The 14,429-nt window shown below is 51.5% G+C and overlaps 1 protein-coding gene across 2 annotated transcripts; it reads left to right on the top strand.

The window, feature by feature from the left end:
* Window positions 1-6,779: 6,779 nt before the first annotated feature.
* On the top strand, window positions 6,780-12,870 carry Irx6 (iroquois homeobox 6). 2 transcript variants are annotated; one of them, XM_047529534.1, is made up of 6 exons: window positions 6,780-7,585; window positions 8,589-8,846; window positions 9,494-9,603; window positions 9,781-10,088; window positions 10,909-11,499; window positions 12,465-12,870. In XM_047529534.1, exons 1-6 carry the CDS (start codon window positions 7,541-7,543, stop codon window positions 12,467-12,469), a joined length of 1,317 nt encoding a protein of 438 aa, XP_047385490.1. In that variant the 5' UTR covers window positions 6,780-7,540; the 3' UTR covers window positions 12,470-12,870. The 2 variants fall into 2 exon arrangements, with proteins under 2 accessions (XP_047385490.1, XP_047385489.1); XM_047529533.1 differs by having other exon boundaries at window positions 12,462-12,870.
* The last annotated feature ends 1,559 nt before the right edge of the window (window positions 12,871-14,429 follow it).

Raw genomic sequence — 14,429 nt, 5'->3', positions numbered from 1 at the left:
TCGATGGGACACACGCTTGTCCTTTGGACATTAGCGATGGCACTAGTCATCGTTGAAGGCAACTGTGCAAAACATCAGCCGAGCATCCAGAGGCACCGGTGTTGAGTGGACCAACACGTCTCTACCTGGCTTCCCTCAACCTTCACATTTTCCTGTATAAATAGTTGGTATTGTGTAGACATAAAAGATTAGGGGAAACCAACCCGTGATATAAAAAGAACATAGCACCATGGGGCGAGGTCGTTATTTCTTGAAGTTAATCATCTCCACAATTAAATATTTAATCTGAGATTTTTTTTTCCCCCAAGACTTTGAAGCCTACAGCTTGAGCTCAACCCCAGATGGTCAATACTAGCTCTATGACACTGGGCAGGTGGATCTCTCTTAAGCTCCAACTTCCATGAAAAGAAACAAATGACATCTACTTTCCAAGTAGATAACAGAGCCAAATTGTGAAGTCTGTGTGGGGACGGAGATTGTCATTTTCTGACCAACAGAAACCTCCAGGCTTCGGCTCAGTGCCCTTTGATAATAAGTGCTCAATAAACGCTTTGGGAAGAAGGAATGAAGGGTCATATGAAATTGCATCATCTCATACTTAGAAACTTTTGAGTATTTCAGTAAACACCAGGCCCCTTTTTCAAATTATTATGGTGATAGACAAGTGATTCCAGGGTGATTGGAAAGTATTTAACTCTTTAGAAGCTACCCTGAATGAGGGCGATCATCTGCCCTTGTTCTAGAACCAGGCTTGGCATTCAGTAGACACTCCCAGGATCTGTTGAATGAATGACGTGTGTCTTTCTTCTCAGAGAGAGAGTGTGCTCCAAGCACAGACAGGCCAGCACCCTGGGATCCTCTTCCGTTCTCACCACTGTCTTGGGCTGTAGGTGCACAAGAGGTATGGAAGCACTTATCCTACCCTAGGACCGCTGGTGGTGGGAGACGACCCAGAAGCAGCGCCGTCCGTTAAAGGCGGATGAGCATGAGGACCCCATCCAGGAGTTTTGACTCTGAAGCAACAGAAACTTCCATCGCCCCTGAAACTCTGCAGTCAGAATGTCAGCAGAAAAATCGCAGCAGAAAATATTCGCTGTGAAATCCCACAACCTCTGTCACGATGAAAAATGTCATGGAAAGGGATTTTTCTTATAAAACAGCGGCATGCAAAAGTAATCAGTGCTGGGAAACTCAAAGATAGATGAAGAAAACAAGAGAAGCTGATCCGATAGCTCTGACTTTATGAATAGACTCTCCCGCCACCCCACTCATTTGTGAGATCCTCTTGAGATCTTTTTTTACGGCGGGTTATGAATCATCTTCATGATATCTTTAAATGGATGATCAATACTATATTTTCCCATAAAATGTTTGGTTTGAAATCCGATTTTAAGTGCATTAGAGTTTTTGTGCACTGAATGGGTGAACGCCATAATAAATCGTCATCAAATATGAAAGAAATATAGCATAGATTAATTGCCGTATTTATTTATGAGTCTATAAAATACCTTGTGAGAGTCCTGGCACATTTTTGGGATACCAATTTGAACCTTCAGGAAAGTTAAAAGCATTAAAAGAGACTGTGAGGAGATTTATTATCAGAATGTTTTTAATTGCAGACCCAAGCAGACTTGTAGGTATTAGAATAGCTATGCCCTTAATAGGCATGTCTCGTGTCTCTCTCTCTCTCTCTCTCTCTCTCTTTCTCAAAATGATATACTCCCCATATTTTTATTGATTTGTGAAGATTTGTCATAAATTAACCTTGGCCGGCATGTGACATCACAAATGGTCCCAGCTTCCCCAAAGTAGTGGACCCCAGGTGGCACAGAAGAGAAGGCTCCTGGCCAATTCTAATGCTCAGCTTTCAGAGAAATCCTAGCAAGAGAGAACACTGGGTGAATGCCACTAATCAGATGGCAATGTCCACAGCATGAAGCTGCTCCTAGTTTAATGGAAGTCCTCATGTCTATGCAGTGAAATTGTTCAGGGTTAAGAATGATAAAACCTCATCCTTATAAACTGCTCCTTAGCGATGCTTCAGTTAGAGCTCTGTATGCAAAACACCCCATCCCTACTGCAGTGGCAGCTGACAATGCTGTGGTTCCCTTTCTCATTTGTCTGGGCCATGATTCTGTTCCCCGACTGTACATTCAAGATCCCAGGCCCTGTCATGTAGGGAAGAAAAGGACGTATTGCTTATAAATTTTCTTTCTCAAAGACTTTAGCTTCAAAACCTGTTTCCTGGTCTTCAAATCTTTACATCTGTTGTTTACTTTAAAGCCTAATTCCCTGAAAACACATCAGATGCCTTGAGCTTATCATTAAAAAGAAGTCATCATTCCCAGGATAAAAATAATCAAGAATTGCTATACATAAAAATGGCTCTGAAATTGAGAAGTTCATGCAGCAAAGCCCCTATGCACTGATGCAAAAAAAAAAAAGAAAAAGAAAAAAGAAAAAATTTTAAAAAGACCTCTTCTGAAAATAGTCAGTAACCAAATTCTATTACTGTTTTTTTAAGTCAGTGTAAATATATAGTCAATATCCCAGCTGGATTTTTTTCAAAGAGGGGTTTTTTTGAGGGGGAGGGGTTGCTGTTTTTGGTTTTGTATACTTATTCACAGCTGGATCTGCTTGCTGTGTGCCATTTTAATGAATGATCCACGTTGAATTTCTAAAACCTCCAAATTATTACATAAGCTCTTTCATAATGCAGATTGATATAAGAGCATGCAGAAGAGACTCTGCACTCATTTCCCCACAGTGGCAACTCTTTAGATATTTTCTCTGCTAAATTACCCTGCGTTATCACGAGGTACTAAACGTGAATTCCCATCATCCCATTGGCACTCACAATACCTCCTGGCTGGCTCTGGCTGGGTATGTGCTTGAAATAAGGTCTTAGAGAAAGACCCCCAGCCAGGAGATCTGGAATCTGGTCCTTTCTGTGTCACCTGCTTGGCTACATGATGATCCTGGTCTTGCTTCTCCCCTCTCCAATATTCTTATCATGAACCTTAAGATAAAGCCGAGGTGTTTCGGAAAGCTACCCAGACCTGACACAATACAAAGGAATCTCGCCATTATGAACAAGCTATTCATTTTCACTCTGAGCTCAGGTTCAATGCTGACAAGACTGGATCTCTGCACCCAATCTCATTTTATACTTTATCTCAGAGAAGTTAATTCTTTCTTTCTATTTGCCACCTTGCTGACAAGCAACATCAACACCCTCATCTGGGAATTATTGCCTTTTTATTTTCTTCTCCTGATGCCAGAGTTGCTGTTGACAATATGTACTCAGGCAAGGCAGGGACGGCTGCATTTCACAATCAGATGCTGCGCACACTACTTCCGTCAAAACAATTAGTGTTCATTTCGGCTTTACTTGGGGAGACCTGCGGTGACTGATCAGTATAAATTATGGATGCATCTGTCCAGATGCACTTGTTCATTCATGCATAGATTTGAGGAAAATTCATTCTTCTCAGTTCAAAAACAGTCAGAAAAATAATTCCATACTTAAAAAATATAATTTAGCACATTTTCAACTGTGTTACTATGCCCATGAACTCACTCATATCATCTGTGATTTGAGACATTTCAAGCTATTTGGGGGAGTTCCAGTTTGCTATTATTCCCTTCTGTAAAATCTGCTGTCTTTATAAATCATTCAGAAATCCTGGACATTTTTAACCACCCAAAAGTGAAATATGATTTATTTTTCCTTTTTTATTTTGGAAGTACCTGCCTTCAAGCTCATTGTCAAACACACATTCTTAACTCTGCTGCTCAGGAACTTCAGTGCATTTCCCACAAAGCAATATGAACTTCAAATAAACAATGTGGATTAGTACTCTCTGTGGTCCAGGTCGGCTTTTGTTTGCTTTGCTTCATATTAGTTTTAATGAGCAGCTAGAGAAACTATCGGGCATGTTGCACAATACAACAAAAGAATCTATATTGTTTGTTCAAAATACGTTCAGTGGGATGACTCCCTTAAATATAACTGAGGGGGTCTGTATTTGATAGGTTTATTTACCTGCTTCAATAAAATTCTATGTGCACACCTATACAATTGGGGATTTCCCCCTGATACTAAATTAATCAGCACCCGAACAAAGCAATGAAAATCCACGTTGGTAGAGAAGCCCAGAGCACCTGGCTGTAGAAGTGAGGGCCCAGGAAGAGACAAGAAGACGAAAACCAATTCCACAGCAGCATTCCTGAATCAGACTTTCCAAAAAGCAGACTCCTTTACACCTGAGGTTTCTGCCACACACAGGTTGATATTGTCGTAACCTCCCAGCTTTGCTTTTGTTATGAGGGTCCCAAAATAACAGGAAGTCTAGACACATCTCATAATAACTATTTTTAGGAAATCCCATTAAATATTCCAGGTGGTAACAATCAAATGTCATCAATACAAGGGAGCTTGGCTGTGGGGTGCAATCTCTGCCTGGGAAAGACATATTAAATCCGGGTCTCCCAAAAGCCAGAAACATGAGGGGGGACAGGGTAGAGCTTTCTCCCTGGGAGACATTCTGATCGAAGTCACCAGAACCATAAGGCAACTTTGAAGACAATAGGTGAGGTGCCTTAAACATAAAACATGCTCTTTGTTTGCGTGTTGTCCATTTCCACAAAAGGAAAAAAAAATACTGACATCTCCTCACTGTTCTACTCCCAGTTTATTTTGCTACAGTTTTTTGTTTTCTTTTCTTTTAAAAAAAAAAATCTAGTGCCTTTCTCTTTCTCTAATCCTAGTTCTAAGACAAGAGGCAAACCTGGAGCCCCTTCTCACAGCATTGATACCACAGAGGTCTTATAAATCAGCTGAAAATCAATAAATCCTATATGGGAGTCTCTGCTTTGCAACCATATTGCCAAGGGACAGGGCTAATGCTTTTTTCCACCACCATCCCCATTTTTCTGTCATAAAAAAAAAAAAAAAAATCTGCTCAGGAACGAATGGGCAATCAAAGTTGCTGAGTAAGTATTTCGACTATCTAATTTTATTACTTTCCAATTGACAGACCTTCCCTCTGGAAATGTTTGCAATTAATTAATTAGTAGTAATCTTCCCCAAGAGACTAATTTAATGAATATTCTTTAATTCTTACTTTAAAAAAAAAAAAGCTTAGATGTATCCAAACTGCAATGGATGGGTGCCTCCAAAGTGCATTTTGAAAAATCAAGGGATCTATTTATTACTGTGATTTTTATCACTAAGTCAGTCTGCCCAGGACTATAATTCTTTTTCTAACTAGGAGTTTCCCGGGTTGAAAGCAAGGTTTCTCCAAGGTAACAGCATTCTGCAGGCAGTCGCGGCTGGGTTTGTCAGTATTTAGAATGGCGCTTGTTCTCATGTTAATAATCTCTTGGAGTCCTCTGCGATTTGTGGGCTCTTTAAGCTCCTTGAGAGTTCTGCAGAATCTGTGAAAGAAAAGGGGGAGTGGTATAGCCAGAGCTGTCATTCTAAAGAGGTCACTGGCCCTGGGGCCTACCAGTTCCCTCTGCAAGGTGCCAGAGGCAAGTTAGTGGTGAGAGATTCCCGGGCCAGGGACCCAGACCTGCCTGTTACTGGGCTTTCTTCGCCTAGTAGGAACCCCAGCGCGGCTCCTTTCCTCTGGGCCACACGGTCTTGTGTTCCAATTAGAAAATAAAACTGAGCCCTTGAACCAACTCCCAGCACTCCTCAGGGGAGCTGCAGAGAGGGAGAGCATTTTATAAAGTGTAAAGGGCGCAGTGACCCGGTTGAGAGGAAGGAAAAGCTTTCTGAGGTTTCTGAACTGCAAACTCCACCTGACCCGGCAACACCCGCCTAAGGCCTTCCCTGCCAGACTGGCAGGCCCTTTTCGCCCCTAGACGCCCTGGGTTAGTGGCCTGGGGATGGCGCCATCAGATGTGCAAACCGATGATTGAAACTGACCACCCCCTGTCCTGGGGCCGGCCCTAGAGGACGAAGCCCCCTCCCCGGCACCAGCAAACGTCCATCTCCACCAGGCCCATCGATGCCCTTTGACAGGGACCCCTGGAATGGGAGCCGGGGTTCCACCGCGGGCCCAGCCCGGCGTCCGGGCGGAGCTCAGGGAATGGGCCGTCCTCCCAGAGCTCTCCACTGCGGCTCGCCAGCGCCACCCCCAGCGGAGCGCAGCGGTTGCAGCCGGGCCCCGACGCCTTCCGCCCGCTCCCCGATCCCGGGCGGACGCCACGGGCGAAGTACTCGGGGCAACCAAGCCTCTCCTTCCGAGGATTTGCCCAGGGACATTGGTCCTAGTCTGAGTTGCCAAGGGTCAGACTTGGCGCTTTTCCAGGCGGAATCCGAAAGGGACCTGAACTCTGGCCTGGAGGGGGCACTATTCGGCCTATTCGAGGGTCAAGCGGCAGCAAAGAAGCCCCAGGGTCAGGGCTCTGGCAGAGGCCGGGGCTTGGAGAGTTGGAATTAGGCAGAGTCCTGGGGAGACTGAGGAGGGAGCCAGATCCCCAGGACAAAGATGGGCGGTCCAGAGGGATCCACCAACGCTGCCCGGAGCCATTCCGAGGAGCGCCGGGCTGGTGGTGCGAACAAACTTTCCTGCAGCGGAGAGGCGGAGGAGCCGGGCTGGAGGCTTCTCCCCCGAGCCTCGGCTCTCCTCCACCTGCCAGTGCTCAGCCTCCGCCCAGCCTTCACCCACCCCAGTTCCCTCCCCCTCCCCCGCGCGCCTCTGTTCACTTAGACTCCTCATCTCTCTCTCCTCTCCCCTCCTCCTCCTCCCTCTTGCCTCTCTCCCCCACTTTTCTCTTGTCTCTTCTTTTGTATTCTCTCCTCCCTCGCCGCCCCGGTTGCCTCTCGCCTCCTCCGGGCCGCAGGGGAGGAGGTGTGCGCGCTGCGCCCGGGGCCTGCGCGGCGCAGAGGGAGGCGTTTCTCCGACTTCTCCCGGGTAATTTGGAGAGCGTCTATGTGTGTGTGCGCGCGCGTGAGCTTGAGGCAAAAAGGGGTAGGATCTAGCGCCGAGCGGAGAGGGTCAGGGTCTTTGACGTTCCTCGCCGATTGCACAAATCTCCCGGAGCAAGAGTGAGCGTGGTGAGAGTGCGCGCGCGCGCGCACGGGCTGGCTGCGCCTAGTACGCCTGGTGGCCCGGGGCCCCGGGGCCCGGGGTCCGGTCTGGCAGCCCGGGATTACCGTGACGTCACATTGAGCCTCTGGCCACCTAGGACTGGGACACCTCGGGAGCCTTACAGCCAGGCGCCGCGCCGCGCCTCACCTAGCCACCGCGCGCCCTTGGGAACCCGCGCCTTCTCCCTCCCCTGCCCATCCATGGGCCCTTCTGTCTTCTGGACCCCACGGGCTGGAGGGGCGCCTTCCGGAGCGCAGGGCTTGGCAGCTGGGCTGCCCTCGGCTCTGCCTCCAGTCGCTCCAAGCGGGCGAAGGAACCGGCGCTGGGCACTCGCAGCGGTGTAAGGAAACCAGACGCCGCAAGGCTAGGGGCGCCGAACCGCGGGGCTGAGAGGGGAACTCCTAAGGGAAGAGGGAGACAGGCCAGGGACAGCCACTATGTCCTTCCCGCACTTCGGACACCCATACGGCGGCGCTTCCCAGGTAAGAAGTGCCTTCACGGGGATTGGGGGGCAGCCTGGGTGGAGGGGTGGCCGCCTGGTGCGCGCGCCTACCCTGAGCTCTCTTCTCTCCGCGTCCCCCGGGAAGCCAGAGGGAGCAGGGCCGGGGTAGTGTATCACAGCTTCCTCTGACACCCCCAGTCCCTGACTGAGAACGTTCCATTCCCAAGTGCATGCTGGAAAACCGTGTGACCGTGGAAACGTGGGCACCCTGACCATGCGTTCAGCGAGGTGGGTGGGATCTCAGGGATCTTCCAGTCAGGCCTCCTGTCGGTACAGATGTGTGAGCTGACCAGAGGACTCTCAAGGGAGAAAAAGAGGACTTCCAGTACGGAGCACTGCACGTCTGGCCATATTGTTGCTAGTGTGTTGACCTCTGTTCTTTTCCTTCTCTTTCCTTCGGCTGGTCCAAGTTTTCTGCCTCTGGGTTCCTCAATTTTCCAAGTGGTGGGAGGTGTTGCGTAGTGACAAGAGGCTCTTGGGAAAATCCCACCACTGTTATTCAGTTTTTCCCCAGAGTGCCTGGAATTCTTTCCTGAGGTCTGGTACCAGCTTGACCTTTGACCTGCTGTGTGATCTTGGACAAGTCTATCACTCTCTGGTCCTGAATTCCCTATCTGTATAACAGGAATAGGAGTGAGAGGTTGATGATGGTCTCAAAGGCTAACTTCTAGCTCTATTTTTGTAGAGATGGAGGGTAAGCAGAGGTTCACTCTCCAATTTAGGTTTCTGACTTTCACATTTCCCCAATCCCTTGGGACTCTGAAACTGTAGTAATGGCATAGGCACATTTATAAGAGGAATTTGAATGAATTCCCCCCCCGGGGGGGGGGATCCTGCCCCTGCAGGTAGCAGAACACTCTGCCAGGGTGGCAGTTAGTTGAAGTGGAATGAAGGAGTGATCTGGCAGTTCCCTACTTCCCTCTGGCCCCAGGCAGGGGGAGGTGGGGTCTTGACCTCCAGTGACCACTTTCTCAACCTTGCAGTTTCTGGTGTCTGCAAGTTCCAGCGCCACTTGCTGCGAATCTGCTCCACGCTCAGTCTCAGAGGTAGCCTCAGGCTCCACCCCAGCACCCACACTTTGCTGTGCCCCCTATGACAGTCGGCTGCTGGGCAGTGCCCGGCCGGAGCTGGGTGCTGCCTTGAGCATCTACGGAGCCCCTTATGCAGCTGCCGCCGCTGCCCAGAGCTACCCTGGCTACCTGCCCTATGGACCGGAGCCACCCCCACTGTATGGGGCACTGGTGAGTAGAGTGGGACCTGGGACTGCCCTGCAGGACATGTGGGGATTGGGGGCATGGGTAGTAAAGACAGGGGAAATCCAATGTGACCTCTCCAAGGAAAATCTAGGAGGGGCACACAGCTCCGAGGACAGGAAATGGTTAGGGTTGTGCACACCAGGTGGAGGATCAACTTTAGAGCACTTTAGAATTCACAGATAGTGTCCATGCTGTTTAGAGAGCATTCTGTAGTTCTGTTACATCTGTGAGGTGGTCAGCCACCAACATTCCCAGCTCACAGATGAGGAAGTTGATGTGAAGTCACGAGGGTGCAGAGGGTCAGGAGTAGCTCTGGAAGAAGAGCAAAGCTGGGACGCACCCCACTGGCGTTTGAACAGTAAGAAAGCAGCTACTGTGTGACCTGGTGAATCTGCCCAGCCTGCGACCAGCACGGGCTTCTTCTGCAACCTCTAGGAACTGGTATCATCAGTTCCTTTTCCCAGGGAGAAACTGAGGCAGAGAGTGGTTAAAGCACTGTGTCCAAGGTCGCAGAGCCAATGAAGGCGGTGGGGCTGGAGGTGAATCAGGCCGGAACCCGGAGTCCATGACCTCGCCCGCCAGCCTCCTCCTCCGCACACTTCGTCCTCAATTCTCTTTTCCTTTCCCACCAGAATCCACAGTACGAATTCAAGGAGGCTGCGGGGAATTTCACACCCAGCTTGGGGCAGCCAGGAGCCTATTACCCCTATGAGCCAACTCTGGGGCAGTATCAGTATGACAGGTAAGGAGCGCAAATCGCCAGCGGGCTCCCCACTGCTTCTGCCTCTGGCCAGATGTGGAGGTGGAGTGGGAGGAAGAAGGGAAAGGGAGGGAGCAGAATCACACTTTCAGGTGACAGAGGTCCCCTGTCCAAAGCCCCTGGTTCGCAGGTGGAGGCTGAGCTGGGTTCTCCCTGCAGGTATGGCGGGGTGGAGTTCAGCAGTGCGGGGCGCAGGAAGAACGCCACCCGGGAGACCACCAGCACGCTCAAGGCCTGGCTCAACGAGCACCGCAAGAACCCCTACCCCACCAAGGGCGAGAAGATCATGCTGGCCATCATCACCAAGATGACCCTCACCCAGGTGTCCACCTGGTTCGCCAATGCGCGCCGGCGCCTCAAGAAGGAGAACAAGATGACTTGGGCACCCAAGAACAAAGGCGGGGAGGAGAGGAAGGCAGAGACCAGAGCAGAGGAGTCACTGGGCTGCCTACACAGTGACACCAAAGGTACCCGCCGTGTTCATCCGTCACCTGATAGGTTTCACAAGCCATCCTGCAGTTTGATGGAAGTTGCCCTGTGGGGCAGATTTTCTGGGAAGGTGATCCTCTCACTCCGAATCCCCTGCATGCCCCAGGACCTTTGCCCATGCACTTCACTCTGCCTGGAATTCCCTCCAGAAACAGCTGCTTCTCTGCTTCAAACTGTTACCCTCCCCCCAAAAAGTGTCACCTCCTCAGCCACACCACAGTAGCTTCCTAGTTATTCTCTATCACATCGACCTGCTTTATTTCTTTTGCCATTTATCATTATAAGAACATTCACATACTTAAGGTCTGCCTGACCCCTTGAGAAAGCCAGCTGTACCAGAAGCTGCCTTACCACTGTGTCCCCTATATACCTAGCACCTAGATGATGTCTGGCACATAGCTGGCGCTCAGCAAACATTTGCTGAATTAAATTATGTAACAGCAGGCACCCGTGGATGTTGAAGTTGGATAAAAACCGTCCTTTGCCTTTTTACAACTGAGAAATTGAGATCCAGACTCAAAGCAGCAGCCAGGTGGCTTTCCCCTGGCTTCTCAGGAAGGGCGAGTCTTCCAAGGGGCGGTGTGTGGGGCAGGCCTGGAGCGAGAGTTGTTTTTCCCAAGGGCGGGCCAGCAGTCCTGGGGCAAGCGTGAGGGTTGGCACCGCGGGTCTGGTGAATCACACCGCGAATACCCCGAGCGCGGGTGCGTCTCGCTAAAAGCTTCTGCGGGATGGGCACTCCCGCGGATTTCCCATGGGCCCTGGGCTTTTCTCACTCGCTCTTGATTTGATTTCCTGCAGACGTAACTGCTAGCCAGGAGGCGCAGGGGCTCCCTCTGAGTGACCTGGAAGACCTGGAGGAAGAGGAAGAAGAGGAGGAGGCCGAAGAAGAGGAGGCCGCGGTTACCGCGGTGGACAGGCTGGCGGGCTTCCAGAAAGGCGCGCAGTCACTGCCCGCGGCGTGCGCTGCCGCTCGGGAGGGCCGGGCGGAGGGCAGGGAGTGCGGCCTGGCGGCGCCCCGCTTCTCCTTCAGCGAGCCCCGCGGGTCAGGAGAAGCGAACTTCATCACGGCGGAGCCAGGGGGACCGACGATGATCATGCACTACCCATGCGCAGAGAAACCGCGCATCTGGTCTTTGGCTCACACCGCGGGAGCCAGCGCGGTCGAAGGCGCATCCTCAACCCGGCCCAGGCCACAAAGTCCTGAGTGCCACTTGATTCCCGGACAGTCTCTAGGCTCCGCCAGGAGACCCGCGTGCGAAGAGTCTTCCCTCATAGCCAAAGCCTTTGGAAACGCCGCGTTTACCCTTCAGGGGCTGCCGCTGAACTGTGCGCCCTGCCCGAGGCGGAGGGAGCCTGCAGCGCAGTGCCAGTACCCTTCCGGAGCAGAAGGTAGTGGGTCCCCAACGCGCTGGCAGTGCCTGCCCAAAAGACACCCACCCACCATCCTGCCCAGGCATCACATACCCTCTCTGCCTCTGACGCCATCCCGGTTCAGACCTGGCCAGGGTCTGTCCTACAGCTCCTCCTTCAAAGGGATGCTTAGGGATGGAAGTTCTAGGCCTCTGGTTTTAAAGCCAAATAATAGTATTAACCTCAGAGAGACAAACTGAGCCAGGATCCACATAGAAAGTCTTTGGAAGGATGGACAGCCTAGATCTGTGAATTCATGGTCCACTGTTCTTCCATCTGCACCCAGTGTGCTTTGCCCCACTCCTAACACAAGCACCCTTGCCTCCTGCCTGCCCTTCACCCAGTTGTACAGGTACCCAGGGCTTTCTGGGGCCCGACAGACACCAGAGATTTCTGAGACATCTGAAAGGGTGGGCCAGACACATTCTGTAAGTTCAAGGTCACTGCTTAAGTACAGCCTGCAGCACTCTCCATGACCAACTAAAACCCTAGGAGATATAGACATGCCCCTGTTTTCCAGAACCTGGAAGCTGAGGTTGGTGCTGTCCATGGACAGCACTCACCAGCAAAGTCTCATTCCTAAGCAGGGTAAGACTGCTAGTTGGTGTTCCCTGCGTCCAGTTGGCTCTTTCTTATGCTTAGGACCTGGTGGAAGGGACTGTTACCCCACAAAGGGACATTCCCCCCAGCACGAGGTGACCTTTAGCAATTACTGTCAGAATCTGTTCTTCGTAGTAATTTCTCCCAGCATTAGCTACTGCCTTAGCAACTTAGGTTCCATTTTTATTTGAATATATACACGGAGAGTCCAAGCCATACCTCTGGCAAGCAAATTGCCTCTAGACTTTTGCTTCTCTTAGAATGAGACACAGCTGACCTGGGAGTCCCTAGGAATCGCCACCAGGTGGTCTTCGGGTTTTAATCAACCTTTCCTTTCTCAGCAGGTTAGCGCAACGGACGCGATTTGCAGAAGAATCTTGGAAATGGGCCCACTTTTTGAACTCACCTCCGCTCTGGGAAACTGCCAGACCTTGACAGGGACCAAGAGTTCTCACTTCGCCTAAGAGACACACAGAAACCCTCCTATAGCGGCTATCCTTGCACGCAGAGCTGGAGGTGGCAGGACAGACCTGTACCTACCCAGATCCTGCGAGGAAGAGGTGGCAGGGCACCTTGAGGAAAGCCGGGGAGTCTGCTGGGCGCAGACTCTGCCGAGTCGGCCTTCCTTCTCTGGATAAAAGGCCTGGACTGCTTCCTCTCCAGCTCACCCCTGCCCCTCACCCCCCTCACTTCGTAGCTTTATTGCTGGTTTGGCCCCTGAGGACCACGTATCTTCTCCCCTTCCCCACTCCTTGTGTCCTTAAAAATAATCAAGCTGAACCTAAACTGTGCAGCCTGTCTGTGCCAGGGACGCTTAGAAAGGTCAGGGTGGCGGAGGATGGAACACAGCCAGGAGTTCTGGGGACAGGGCTGCACGGACCACAGAACTTTAACAGGGAGGGGAACTGACTGGGACCCGCAATGACAGGGAGCCTGCAGTCCAGCACACCCAAAGCTTTGCGACCAAGCAGCTGAGCCAGGCTGAAGTCCCCTTAGGTTGGCCGATGTGGGAGGTGACACCGGATCGGGTAGATGTCAGGATATTTGTTCCCAGGTTTGTAGTTGGGTTGCAAAAATTTACGTGGGGAGTTGAATGTGAGCGAGTCTGGAGGCTCGGCATTCAGCCAGTGAGTGAACGCACCGCTGCAGGGAGGGACCAGGGCCGCGACCTACAGGCAAGCTCCAGGAGCTGATGGAGTCCGGAGGGCTGGAGGAAAGGCAGCCTCCAAGGGCTGCGCTGGATCCTCCAGGAGCCTTGTCGCCCTATCTGGGCGAGCTGATCTTCCAGACCAGCTCTGAGGCCGCTGCAGTGAGAAGAATCACCTCGGCAGATTTTAAACCCTCGAAGCTGCGGAGTGGGAACCTGGGAGCAGGAAATAAGAGGGAAAAGTGACCTGAGGCAGCAGCCATCCCCCAGACCCTCCCTCGCCCCACCCCGTCTACTTCTCTGTAGAAAAGACCCCTTTGGAGTGGGCAGGGTCTTTAAGGATCACAATTACAAAAACACAAACCTCTTCTTCAGATGAGGAAACGGAGGCCACTTGGGGAGGCAGGTGACTGGTTCAGGGTCATGCATGTCCGTGGTGGAAACGTACCCTAGCTTTCCACTCTGGGTCCTAAGCCCCCTTTTCCATTTCCTGCTGGCCCACCTTCCGGGAGATCCCCTCCCTGCTTCTTTTTGCTCCTGGGCAACAGCTGGTCCCACCCCCAGCCTCCCCGGGGACACACTCCAGTCGCCCCCGCTGACCCGCGGCTTAGGGTCCGGAAAATTAAACTGCGAAAAGATAAACATTATTTCCAGTCGGCTTTGCGGGATTAACGCTTGTAATAAAGAGCATTAACTGAAGGTTTCTTTCAAGGCGCTCCCGACCCCACCCCCTCCTGGGGGGCCAGGTAGACCCCTCCAGATACCGCGCAGGCGGCAGAGATTTCCTTGTGGGGCCTCGGGTTGAGGATGGGGCTCCAGCTAGTGGTTGGTGCAGGGGAGAGAGGCCCTTAGCACCACACAGAGTCAGCGCTGGGAGATGGGACAGATTGGAGAAGGGAGTGGCCTACACCCAAGGTCATGTGGCTTAGCAGGGGCTAGGTTGCAGAGGTCAGGGGTGGGGGATCCCCGCCTCCCCACTGCCTGCAGCCTCCTGCAGGCACAGGGATCCTGGACAGGAGACACTCTGGGCCCCGGCAACTGTCTCTCCAGCTGCAAGAACCATTTCTTGACTCAAAGAACTCTCCTTCCTTTCCCAGTCCAGAGCAGCCTAGAATTGTTCCAAGATCTGGGCCTAACTGGAGACAGTGAGGTGTGAGGAGGG

The sequence above is a fragment of the Sciurus carolinensis genome, chromosome 16 (genome assembly GCF_902686445.1).
Source record: "Sciurus carolinensis chromosome 16, mSciCar1.2, whole genome shotgun sequence".
Taxonomy (NCBI): Eukaryota; Metazoa; Chordata; class Mammalia; order Rodentia; family Sciuridae; genus Sciurus; species Sciurus carolinensis.
Note: the sequence above shows the minus strand (reverse complement) of the source record. Positions and strands in the feature narration are given on the sequence as shown.